General features: G+C 40.9%; 1 protein-coding gene across 2 annotated transcripts in view; it reads right to left on the bottom strand.

The window, feature by feature from the left end:
• Positions 1 to 6,470: 6,470 nt before the first annotated feature.
• Positions 6,471 to 13,596, bottom strand: part of XPO1 (exportin 1) — a 34,744-nt gene continuing 27,618 nt past the window's right edge. For both annotated transcript variants that reach the window (XM_066177862.1, XM_066177863.1), the window contains exons 17-25: positions 12,862 to 12,996; positions 11,802 to 11,985; positions 10,660 to 10,766; positions 10,114 to 10,308; positions 9,501 to 9,669; positions 8,640 to 8,774; positions 8,360 to 8,519; positions 8,185 to 8,281; positions 6,471 to 7,521 (exon numbers count right to left, since the gene is read on the bottom strand). In XM_066177862.1, coding sequence (XP_066033959.1) covers positions 7,375 to 7,521; positions 8,185 to 8,281; positions 8,360 to 8,519; positions 8,640 to 8,774; positions 9,501 to 9,669; positions 10,114 to 10,308; positions 10,660 to 10,766; positions 11,802 to 11,985; positions 12,862 to 12,996 — 1,329 coding nt within the window. In that variant the 3' untranslated portion in view covers positions 6,471 to 7,374. The remainder of the gene's footprint in view (positions 7,522 to 8,184; positions 8,282 to 8,359; positions 8,520 to 8,639; positions 8,775 to 9,500; positions 9,670 to 10,113; positions 10,309 to 10,659; positions 10,767 to 11,801; positions 11,986 to 12,861; positions 12,997 to 13,596) is intronic.

Here is a 13,596-nt window from a genome sequence, read left to right as displayed (position 1 = left end):
CCCCCTGCCCTCCTCCCGCCTCCCGCGGCCGGGAATCTCCGCCAGGAACGCGCGCACGCCGCCGCTGTGACAGCGCCGGGGGAGCGGCTTCTCCTGGCCACCCCTTCCCTCGGCGCCTGGAGCCGCGCTCCCGCCGCGCTCGCCGGCCTGCCTCGGGGACCTCCCGCCTGAAGGGAGCGCTTAGCACTCTAAGCCGAGCTCCGTAGCGAGGAAGCTCCCAGCTTCCAGACGGGTTTCCAGCTCTTTCGGGTGGTTTATTGGCGTTTTCCGCCGTCGGGGCGCGGGAAGGAAGAGCCGCCGCCATCTCCTTCCCGCTCAGCGCGGCTGAGGGGAGCCGGGGGCACCTGTGGGCGCCGCCGACCCGGACCCCGAAAATGGGGATATAGAGGGCCACGGTAGTGTTTTCTACTAATAACTGATTTAATTTTACCTCGATAGTTTTCCGCCCTGTTTTTTTTGTTTGGTTGGTTTTTGTTTTCTTGGGATTTTTTCTGGTCCCCCTTCTCGCACCGTGATTTATTCTGTACAGTGAGTTATGGCATCTGTGACTGGCTGGAAATAGCCTTTTGTAAATAAACGACACGGTCAAAATAAACGAAAAACTTAAATTGAGGGTACATAATTTGTGCTGTTACAACTACCAGTTAGTTCACTCTGTCTTGGGTACGTTTTGAACGAGGTTTCAAACCCGTGGATGACAAATTTTCAGGCAATCATCTGTTTTCCATTAAATAAAGAGAAAAAAAAATAAGCCCAACCCCCCCGCCCCCCCCCTTTTTTTTGCCATCTCTCAATCCTGCTCCCTCTCCCAGGTACATGAAACTGGAATACGGATCACATGATAGATCTTGGCTGGTTTTTCTCCCCGAAGCAGGCACTTCCCGAGTATTAAGCGCTATTTTTGTTTCTGTAGTACCACCCAGTGGTGAGTCCGTGTGTTACTCTGGCCGCTTCGAGTTTACCGACCTCTACATGGGATTAAAACCCCAAATCTATTAATAGCCGCAATGCAGATGCAATATATAGTTTAGTAGAAAGTCAAATAGAATCACCAAATGAGGGAGGGGGGAAGAAGAAAAAAAAAAAAAAGTTGTTTTTAATTCCTCAGTGGCTGTCTCATATTTCTTCCACTTGAAATAAATCTGATGGCATTGTGGAGATGCAGTTCTGGGATTTTTTAAATTCCATGTGCATATTTATCCAGGCTGATAACACCGTGGTGGCTTTGTGTGTAACTTTCCACTCCAGGGCACAGAACGCTCACCTCCAAACAATCCTTGAGGCATCGCTTTGTTAAACTAAGGCAAAAAAATCCACTGCTCTTTAAAATTAAGAGACAATTGCTTGTAAAGAGCAGGTGGGAAACAACTACAGTGCTAGTCAGGAATATACTAGAATGATGTTTCACCCAGAGTTCTTGTCACTGATCAGTTTTGAAATACTTTCCAAGTTAGGCTTATCAACGAAGATAGCTGCTCCGAAATATTCCCTGCTGAAATTTCCTTTTTCTAATTTAAAATACTACAGAAAGTTAACTTGAGAGTCTACAGGAGACAGATTCCCTCTCTGTCACTTTAATTCACATAAGGCTTTAATGCAAATGTATTTCAAATGGTAATAACAAAGGGTAGCAATGCGAGAGAGGATGAAGACTTGAGTAAAAACCTAAAAACTTCCCTGAAAATTTTTACTGATCTTTCTCCTTAGATTTAATGTATAGATGTATTAATTCCTGACAGTGTCTTTTCTAAATTATGTATTTTCTGTAGATGGAAATCTGACCACCACGAGCTAGTTAGCTGTTAAACTAATTGGTTATGTCACTAAACCTCCATAATAATAACTATTTAATAGCTAACTGGTTTAGTTATTAAAATGACACAGATGTACTGGAGCCTGTAAAGCTTTTTTTGGCTGCTTCATCCCTTCCAGAGCTAGCCTGAGAATTCATGATGGAAGAATAAAAGGAGCCTAGAACATTGCAATTATGCTGTGTTCCTGCCTGAATTAATGTAGTGGTCACCTTTCTCTTCTACAGCACCAATTTCAAAGCTTGAGTCCATCAAAAGGTAGATCAGAGGATTTTATGTTGTGCATCTACGTTGGTTTTCACTTGATGTTGTGCTGCCTTACCTTCTGTGTGTCCAAGATTATTTCAGTTATTGTAGAACACCACATTCCACAATCTGCATCATCTGACTTGAATTTGTACTTTTCTCTCTGCTCTTTCTCCCTTATACAGGCCCTGCAGTAACTTTTATAACAGACTCAAAACAAACTGCCAGAACATCTTCCAAGATGGTTTTCCTGAGCAATCAGCTGTCTGATCTGAGTGCAGCGCCACATAAACACCGGAGTCAGCAGAAGGGACCTTCTGGAGCGTGGTGGCACATGCCAAGCTCAAGGAATACAGCACAAGAACATGGGTGACCTTCAGCAGAACAGAATATTGGAAACCTGATCCCTTTTACTGCACACGTTTTTTCTAAACTAGAGACTAAATTGAATTATTTTAAATTAAATATTAGCTTCCAAGCTGAAGACAATATCGGTCAGTGGCTTGGTTACAGAGATCATCAGCCTCCTGCTCTTGCATGCTTTGTTTTTCCTCTTAACCTTTATTCTCTCTGTGTGCCATCCCAGCAAGGTTGTTTTATCCCTTCCCCTCCCCTGGCTGCAGTGCTCCTCATCTGGGAATATTTGCTCTGGCAAAGTGCCAACACAGTTCTAGAGGACTAACATAGATAAATGCAAGCCTTGGGCAAAACTAAAATTCTTAATCCAACTTTGGTTTTAGATTAAGAACATGAATTTCCAAAATTCACATCCCAACACTGAGTTAATTGTCTAACTGGAATCCATTTAAATCTGTGACCTCGTGTCTGGAATGCTGCTGGAAACCACTGGAGACCAAGAGAATCAGTTTCAGTTTACTCACATTTAAGTATCAGCACTTGACTTTCAGTGCTCTTTTAGCATTCTAAACTTTTTAACAGGGCTCAGGGCTAACTAGACTTTGGTGTCACAGCACCCTGAGAAGACAAATTCAATTGATTTACCCCAAATAGCACAGAATACTCAAAATTTGGCCACAAATATAATGTAAGTACAGACAAGGCATTTCTGAGCATGAGAGCCTGCCACCTGAAACTGAACCACTACCAAAGTGGTCCAAGCAGCTTCTGTCATACTTTTGGACCTCTTTTGGACTTTTTAATGGTGAAGCACACCCTTGCAATGCTCCTTTGGAGAGCTTTTCCTGTCTGGTTAGCATTGTCCCTCTTAAAATAACCAGCAGTGGGGTAGGAAGTGGGCTGCTCTCCAGCACGAGGGGAAACTTTTAACTCCCCTCCCCACTCCAGTTGTTGAATTGGCCCATTCTTCCTGAGAATCTTTACTGAAATCACAAGATCATGAAAGACTGCAGACTTCAAGACTCAGGAAAAGCTGACACTATTGAAAAATATTTAAGATTTAAAGGGTGTTCACAACCAAAAAACAGGCCCTCCATAGATATTGATGTGAGAGTGGGAAGAGATTATCCAAGAGATCGCCCAGGAAAACGTGCTGGGTGACTTCTACTTACAAGGAGTAAATAAAAGTGAAAATCTGAGTGTCTCGTTTTCCTCCATTGTCTTAACCTCTAAAATACTCCTCCTCAATCCCATCTTTCCCTGTACAGACTTAAAACACAAATTGCTCCCAGGTTTGTAGGTGTGAAATCTGGGACTTCTAGGTAGTTGAGGTGCATTGTACATGGGTAATGATCTGAAAAATTATTCCCTTAACAGGAATGGCAGAGCCTTTTCCCAAGGGAACCCTGCTGCCAGGGACAGCCTGGGACAATGCGGTGAGAATGTCCTGAAGCTGAAAGCCTAAAAATAAATTCAGTCTCAAGGATAGAAGGGCAGGGGTGCATTCCTGATGGACAGCTGGACAGGATTATTCTTTCACTGATGGTTTATAAACAGCTATCTCCAACATTTCAGTTTTGCTTCAGAACACCTGGAGACAAACCTAGTAAGGGGGAGAAGGAAGTTTAACCACACCTTCCAGCACCCCAGGAAGTTTGGGATCAGTAATTATTATTTACCCAGTGATAAATGGACTCTGGGACAGTCTGGTCCCTCAAGGCAAATTCCTCAACTCAGGCAGTCTCCACATTTTAATGCATCATTTTCAGCATCTTTCCTTCTTTTTTTTTCCCCCTTTCAGCTGAAGTTTTATCGCTTTTCCAGTGCTAAAAACTATCAGCAGTAACACTTAAAGCTTCCTAGAGAGATGAGCATTTCTAAAGCTTTTTTTTTTGCATAAATATTAGCTTTATTGGAAAATAGTTCACTTAAACCAATCAGATTAACACACACCAAATTATTCTAGTTTAAAAAAACCAAAACCAACTAACCTAAAATGCTTTGGAAGATAATCTGCTTCAGTTACAGTAGCAAACACATCATGGCAGCCTGAAACAAGTACTTGGGGTGTCATCAGCTGACAATCAATTCATGTAAACACAGAAAACACCCCGAAATATTTGTACTTATCAATGTACCTGGAGTACACACAACTGTTTTGTTTTTTGGGCTTTTTTTTGTAAAAACTGTATAGAAATATGCACAAAACATTGGTTTACATATAATTACAATTTATGGAGATGTTTATATGATGGTTCATGCTTTTATCCATATATTTTGATTTACAGAGTGTGCATTAGAACTAGAACTTTCTTAGATATACATTGTCTTTTTTTTTTTTTTCTTCACATTCAGGATAACTGCACTAGAAATATGCACACACACAAGTCAAATCTTCAATGGTATCCAGAACTCCACAGAAGCTGCATTTTTATAGCAGCTGTAGAGATCAGGGAAAGGCACCAATTATCTTAAGAGAACAAGACAAGACCACAGTTAAATTTTTAGATCTAAAAGGGAAGCAAAACCTAAGATTAGAATGTTGTTACTAGAGAATTCATAAGGTATTAAAAAAACTCGAAACAACTCTTCTCTGAATTAACATCAAAATACATTTTGGGGTTGTTTGTTTGCAAGTTTAGTTCACACTTAAATCTTCAGTGAACAACCAGACCACAAGCCTCAGCCTAACTTCAACCTTGAAGGAAGGAAGGTGCATAAACACATTGTGTGTATTTTTGTTCAGAACTGTTCTGAATGCAGAATTAATGCCACCGCACGTCAGAACCAATTCAGCGTTCAGCTCTGACTCATGGGATGTGATCTGCCGTCACACTATTGGTGGGGTTTATTTCCATTTTAATAACATTTTCTTACTTCTCTGCACAGCTTTTGGTAATCTGTAGCTCTAATGCTGCGGCTCAGCCTATTCACAAGCCATTTCATGTCCTTTCCAGACATGTCCTTTAACAGGACTTCAACTTCTGCACTTTAAACTGCCCAATAAAGACTATATTGCCTGGAGGGTGGAGCAGAAAGCTCCACATCAATGGGAAGACATGAAAAAGCTGGAACTGGGAGCTTTCAGGAGAGAAAGGAATGGGTTTTGTAACTGTGGCAGTAACTCAGAGCTATCTGTGGGAGGCTGTACACAGTCCCAGCCATGGGGGTGTGAGGAGGTTCACAAGCAGTGCCAGCTCACAGTGCCACTGCCCAAGGCCCTTCCTGTGGGAGCGGATGAGCTTTGCCAGGGCTGAGCACACAAAACCAACGGGGAGATGCTCACAGACACAGAGGGGCCAAGACTCCAGCCTGGAAACATTCCGGGCACAGCTACATCCTACAGGAACACTGCTAACTCATGCACTTCTACTCCAAAGGAATACACAGCACAAAGTTAATAACTACAGCACCCAGACGGACACACAACACCCCCACGCCTGCCTGGCTCCTGTGACAGCTCCCTGACAATGGCTACACTTCATCCCAGTAACAACCTGGAGACTGGACACCAAATCCACGGAGAAACTTCAGGAGAGCTCGACACCGACTGTTAGAGAACAGAGACAAGACACGACAGAGATGGGGAAGCCAAGACTGTACACAAGCTTAGTGTTCACACTGCTTCATAAATCTGTGAAAATCATTTAACTACAAAATTTTAGGTAGAAAAATAACCATAGATCTTGTCTACACATGTTATTAACATGGACTATTATTAACGGTTTAGTCAAGATACAGTGCAATACCTCTTTGAAATAAATTGCAAAGAGTCCAGAGAGATAAAGAGCAAGAGTACCTCATTCCTGGCATTTGATAGTAATGTGGTATGGAATAGTTATCCATGGAGGTAAGTCAGAACAGCTACTGTACTTCCAAATGGAACCCAACTTAGTTCATGGTAACTTCAAGCACAACCAAAGTCCTTGAGATGAGGCAAGCCAGAAGCAACAGTTATCTAGACCTCAGGGAACTTTTCCTAAGCCTTCAAATACAAGTCTTAAATATGATCACAGCATTTTCATCCAATAAAAGAATAAGCCAAAGAAAGAAAAATAAATGTAAACCAAGTTTATTTTGCTCTTAAGTAGTGTTCTTTAAGCACTACAGCATGGTAAACAATGTAAATTAGTATAAGTCATCTCAAAAGCCAGTTTTTTTTTATTATTTTATGAGTTGTTAAAAAGATGCAGCCTATTCTAACAGGATAAATATTTTAACCATTTCACTTCGAGTTAATGAAGGCTCACAAATGAGCAACACTCCTCATTGAGGAAAACAAAAAGCTGTTGTCGACAAAGCGACAGCACACACACAAAAACAAAAGAACTGTGTAAAAATAACTAACTGTACTGTGTTCCCATACTCTTTAGAAGTTGCTTTACAATGGGATGATATGCACATGATCTTGCTGCAAACTTGCCATACAACTTGCAAATACACGTAGCCTATAGCCTTACCACTCAGTCCAGAAAGCTGCTAACTGCTCAGAACAAACGCAGCACTAGAATCCTCTGCTTAACAATTAATTCAATCGGCTTTACTCTTTACCTTTTCTCCTAGACTGCAGGAGAGACTAGAAAGAAAATGACTCCGAATTAAAAATCGATACTCTTACAGGAAATTGTATTATTTTGCAATATAGTCTTTTACAAGTTACGTTTTGCCTATTTTCCCCTTAGCCACAAAATGGGCATGAAGTAATTACTTTGAAAATGCCTTAATTTTCAACTTCATGCAAATCTAAATAAAGATGACCAAACAAAAGCTTAAACAATGGAAGGATATTTCACAGAAAATTTCTTATACAAAAAACACATAAGAAAAAGGGCCACTAGGTGACATTTTAATTTACAAATTGGCATCATTTTGGTCAACAAATATCCAAGTGCTGTTTTCTTCTATCACAACAAAGTAGCTGTACAGAAAGAAAACTGCAAAACTTGTTTTATTTTTGTTTTTAATCGCACATCTCCTCAGGAATTTCATGTGGATTAAGGATGCCAGGTACAGACATCTGAAGTTTATGCTTCTCCTCTTGAGCCTGCCGAAGGGCTGTTTCTCTCTCCTCCAGGAATAAATCTGATGTGTCTTCACCTGCAAATTCCTAGGATAATTCACACAAAAACATCAGTTTGTTGTCAAATGCTTAAGGCAGAGTAATAGCCTCCAACATTATACAGGAAACATCTTCCCTTCCTGTTCCCTGACAGGCTACTTGCATGGCTTTCTGTTCCTAAGGTCACAATTAATATAAAGCAATATTTAAAGATGGACACCGTGTGTTACACAGTGGAATGCCAAACCCAGCATCTGGAGTGTATCACCATTAAAGCAGAATCATTACAATTCTGAAATATCTGACAACTGCAATCTTAAAACAAATTAACAAACTATTTCCTACAATCTTATAATTCCAGCATCCTCAGAAAAAATAAAGGCATAGCATTAGTGCAGTTGATTTGAAAACCAGTCCCAATTCCAAGCAGAATGAAAAAACTTATTTCCCTTTAGATTTAGTTTTCCAGTTGTCCTAAGACATAAGGATAGAGGGCACAATGTAAAACACACGCAATTGATGTTCCATGAACACCATGGACACCACTCAGTCACACACGCCATTAGACAGAGTTCTCACTGCATTTTAAAAAGATGCAAAAATAACTTTTATTTCTCAAACAAACACTGACTCCACACTGTCCAAAAGCTTTCCAACAATATCCTGCTGAGAACTGTTTTTAATTTCTTGAGAAAGGTATGCCCAACATACCTTGATTTGGACCAGGAAATCCCTTAGGTGTTCCTTGAAGGCAGGAATATCCTGGTTTAAACTGAAGAGTCCTGTTACAAACAGCTTAACCTGGGCACTAACAGCAAACACATCAGTTAGAATTCCAAGAAGTAAGAACCCACTGAGAAGCATTAATGAATCATGGCAGACTTACTCTTGCAGGTGAGGAAATGCAGATTTGAGGAGATTAGCCACATACTCCTGAATAAACATTTGGTTGTTCACTGGATTTCCAGGGTTTAAAGGAGTACTTATTTTTCCCTCTTCTACCAAGTTGAACATGTACGCAAGGATTGACGCATGCATTGTCAAACCTGCACAGATCAAAGCAGACACACGCAGTTGTTATTCAGAACAGGATGTGCTATGTTATTTTGATGTTCAGAGGGGTGGTTTGCACCACCTGCCTCACTCACACACAGGCACGTCCTCACCTGCAGTGTGCGAGGTGTCTGTGACCACGGAGAAGATGTGCTGGAGGATGTCGCAGAAATACGTCTGATAGAAACTCTGGGCAGCCGTCTCCTCCTGTGCAACGTTCTGGAGTAGGGTATAAAGGATCTGAAGTCCTGCAAAACAGGCATTAAAAAATTGTGACCGAGAGAAGAATATTCCAACAGCTGGGAGAGATCTTGGCCTTTTCCAAAACAAGAGGAGTATCCCAAGAAACCCTGATGGGCAGCAGGTTGCCCAGCATGGCACATGTGATGGCTTTATGCGGCACTGCCCCAGTCTGCCACTAGGGGGCACTGCCTCCCACACATGGCACACCCCTTCCACTTCATTATACTATCATTAGCATATCATTAGCATTAAGAGCCAATCACATCATTTGATGAGAAAAACCCTCCACCCAGACAAGTGATGGCTACTGAAACAAGGAAAGATGTTTTAATGTTAAATTTAAATGGAAACTTTAATTACTTTACTTGGTGCAATGCAACTGAAAAACATCCTTTCTCCCCATCCCTAAATGGCTAAAAGAATCACTCTTTTCACAATTTTTTGTGGCACCGTTTTAAGCTGCTGCATCTGTTCAGCCATTTCAGAAGAGTGCTCACATGCAAAGAAAGTAGAAACTAACAGTGCTCCCTTCCAGTTACAGAAATGAAACAACAACCAAACATCACAGCCCATCCATGGATCTCTGGCTGATACCTTGAAGCTGAGACAGAGGAGTTCTATCCTTGTGCAAATGCAGAACCATGTGAATAATATGTTATGTCTGATTAAAGAAAAGGAAGAACACCATTCTACCAGAAAATCCCTCATCTGTATTAAACACTTCCATTTACCTGTATCTGCCACGTTTCTCATTGTGTGTTTGAAAGCCCAAATAATAGAATCCAGGACAAGTTTGAACTGTGCAGGTGGAATGGCCAGGAAGGCTGGGAAGCAGTGAGAATTTACAGCTTGGAGTAGCAAGAAGAAGTTTGTTCTATGTTCAGGATATTCTTCGAAGTCCTAGAAAGGAAAGGGGGAAAAAGCCAAGTCTCCTTAAGTTCCATCACAGCATCTTCCATTAAACAGAGCAAGTCAGTACGTCCTGCACACTTACTGAGGAAATACTTGACTGAGCAGTAGTAGTCTTACACTTTAAATATTTATCAATTTTAGCAGTTAGTCCTACACTGACATTTGACTTCTGCTTGCAGAAGTGCAACACTCCAAGGCCCCAGAAAAATTACTAATGGCTTAAATCAAGAGCTAACCAGAGAAATGTAAAGCAATTTAAGACATCTAACTAGACAGCTCAACTATAAACCAAGTACACTCGTTTGAGCAGAAATTTCACCAAGTGCCACAAATGCTCTCTGTGACTGGAAAAAAACCATGAATCACAAGATCCCACACGTTGCAATGATGTTCAGAGGGAGATGTCTGATCTCAGGTTTTAAATGTAAATACCTTGTTGATCATGTTTAATGTGCACTCAAAAACAGCATCGAAGATCTGAGGTATTTCAGCAGTGATGTGTCCCCCCAGCTTGTTGACAATGATAGCCATGGTACTGAGCACCTCGGGCTCCCGAGCGGCCGGGACGTTCCGCTGGTAGTCGATGAGAACTGCATCCAACAACGGAGGAACAAAGTTTTCAGCTACCTGGTTGGAAGAGTAAGCCAGGTTATAGCAGTGAGGTTACTGAGCAAAGTCTCCAGCACAGTTCGTAGACAAGTTCCTCCTTCATTTACAGGTGACACTTTTCCTAAGGGAGTTGAAGTTCCCATCCTCTGTCTCCATGCTATATCTCCTTGACTGCCTTTGAGGGTACTCTCAGCTAAAATTAACTGAAGTATCTCAAACATTGCTCAGGCTTACCTCTTATAATTCCACTTCCTTCATTATATTTTACACACCTCCTGAAGCAAGTTCCTGTGACCAACAACTGAACACAAAGCAGAGTTCTTCCCAAGTCTGTCTTAGGAGTTACTTGTATAAAATGCATCCACTTACCATCTGCGGATCATTGGACCTGCTCACCCAGCCAGAAATTAATTTTAAAGTTTCCCTTTTTACAGTCCTCATACTTCTAATCAAGGGCTGCTTTGTTACCATTTCACCTGAAAAATTTTAAAGCTTCAGTTAATTGTGTGAGGTGTCAAAAGAAAAACAAAAAAAACTCCAAGAAAAACAAAAAAAACCCCCTTGATATTAACAAAACAGAAAATACTTGATTTTATTATCTGAATGACAATGACTATTAAAGACTTTGTCTTTAATCTTTACCAGTTGTAAAAACATTCTCTGAGACAACTGCAATCACAGCAGTTGCTGTTTCAAGGAGTTCACCAGGTCCACAGCCCCAGCAACTGCTTCCTCAACTTCAACTGTGCCTGGCAATGATGAATTCTGACCATTAGATCAGCTGAATGAGAAGTTATTGATTTCTCTGCCAGTTTTATTCTCAATTCCAAGAAGCTACTTCAAGGTAACCCAGCTGTGCAGTTACCAAGCTACATTTAACATTCCAATTTCCAGGGACACCTTGTGCACTGGCCAGAAAACTGGGCCCAGCACAGAACTCAGCAACTGACTAATTTTATCTTGTAATGAACCACTACAGAAGCACATTCTACTGAGATGCCACAGGCCCTAAGTTAGCTGGTATAAATAAAGGATGTAATTGAGAATTCCGTCTGTGATTGCAAGCCTGGTTTGCCACAACTTTCAGGCATCTCCACTCGTTACATTTCTGCAAGACAGCCTTGCAGCCGCACAGTCTCATCCCAAAACCCTGCTGACATCTTCTGAAGGAATGAGATCCTATTGACAGACAGTCCTTTAATACTCAAAACCAGAGTAGCTAAAAGAACACAGGCTACACTGCATCTCAGCAAGATGCTTATTAATGCTAAGTAAGCATCCCTGGTGTTCTGCATTCTCCTAAACTTGCCCATTTATGTTTCTTCCTCCCTATAAAGCTGGGAGTTCTTTATTTGAATACAACATCTGTTAACAAACAAAGATTTAAGTGAGCACTTTCAGTGCTTCTCCACTTTCCCAAACAGTAAAATTAACCTAACTGGGATGTTCTCTGAAACCTAATGGCAGACACCGCTAAAAACCATTTTCAGGAAGAAGATGGAATTTCTTACCATTAGCCTGAATAGCTGCAGAAATATTTTCACTTAGGCACTTGTACACATTCAGCATATCTAAATAAATTCTTCCAAGCTGAATCACAAAGGGGTGGCCAACTGCTTTACACGCTCGTACATTGGTCTTCAGAATGCTACCAAGCTGCTTAACTGTTTCAGGATCCTTTAGAATATCAACATTCTGTGAAAAAAATTAGAGTTCATCTTCAGTAGTGAATACAACCACCCTTTGGCTTTCAATATAAAAGCCTCAGTTTAAACAATTTATTTTATACACTGCCTTAAAGAACAGATCAGTCAAATTAATGGACTTTTTTATAGAGATCCTGCAGTTTATTTCATGGCATTTGCCACTACGTCCAACAGAGTCAGGATAAAACTTCATTTCATTCTGCTTTTCCGCAGAATTATTTTTGCTGCAGTGCTACAAGCATTACTCCATTTAGAGAAAGAAGAAAAGCTAAGGAGATTAAGAAGTAAAAAACAGATAGAAGGGGTCCAAAGGAAATGCATTATGTTCTTGAAAGAAGTCAGGGTAGGAAAAGTAACTCAAGCTTGCTTAAGTTTTAGGCCCTTAATTATATTGACTGCAAACGGATTGTCTCTTGTGAAGTGCAAGACTGTTGTTCTTTAAAATGTAGAGATAAAAGTATTTTCAAAAGACTCAAAGAAACAGAGGATAAAGTAAGAAAAGATGTACTTTAGGAGAATGGTAGGAGAAGAAATGAAGAACAGTGAACAGTATTTTTAGCATTTTAACTTTTTTGTTACCCAAAAGCCAAGTGAAAGGGAAGCATGAGAAAAAACTACTGCAATGAATTCTGTACAGTAACAGACTGTACTGTAAATCAGATTTAAACAAGTATTTCTTTTATCATGTACATCTCCTCTCTCAAAACAACACCTTCGCTGTCATGTCAATCTCTGTCTCAGCCATTATATGATGAAGTACAGCCTAACTCAGTGCACTTAGTGTGAAAAATACAACCCGGGGAGGGCAAACATTTAGGAGGGTTTTCCACCTGAACACAGGACACATTTAAACAGAAGAGCTCACCTTTGTTGCCTGCTGAATGATGCTGTCCCACACCTGGTTGGGCAGCAACATGTACTTTTCTATCAGATGCTCCTGCACAGTCTGGTCTGTCTGTGCCCCAATCATGTATCCAACTGCTTCGTAAAATGTGTGCACCTGATGAGAACAGCAACACCACAGACATCGAGGTTAGAAAGAACTAAAGAAAATCTCCATTTTACCAGACATGTTTGAATTGTGCACTGGCTCCCATCCATCTTGGAAGTATCTTTTTCCAGGTGCCAGATTCACTCTGCCTTGAAGTTTCACTACATCGGCGCACGTGCACACTACTCTCATTTCATGAGCCATGCCCTTCCCAGACAGATTTCCCCTTCCTTTTATGGAAAGGACTGGATTTTCGATTTTCCCTGTTGGGACTGTTCCTCACTCCCTCCTTCCCAAATACAAGAGCTGTAGGTATATACTGTTATAGTAGGATATTGCTCTTTCCCAAAGCAGAATCAACAAGTTACATGCAGTGTCTTCTTGAAGCCATTCCAGAAATCAAAATTCCAACTAAATGCACTTTAATTCTCCTTCCAAACATTCGAACTGACATCTCAGCAGCACAACTTGATCATGGCATTCATACCCTGACACTGTCCCGAGCAAAAACTAAATATAACTAAATCCTTGCAGAACACCCCTACATTTCAACAGGAAGGAACTGTGCCTTAATCTTTAAGAATTATCCACAACCCCGAATCAAACCTA

This window comes from Chamaea fasciata, unplaced genomic scaffold (genome assembly GCF_029207755.1).
Source record: "Chamaea fasciata isolate MVZ Bird 193981 ecotype frontalis unplaced genomic scaffold, bChaFas1.0.hap1 SCAF_3, whole genome shotgun sequence".
NCBI lineage: Eukaryota > Metazoa > Chordata > Aves > Passeriformes > Sylviidae > Chamaea > Chamaea fasciata.
Note: the sequence above shows the minus strand (reverse complement) of the source record. Positions and strands in the feature narration are given on the sequence as shown.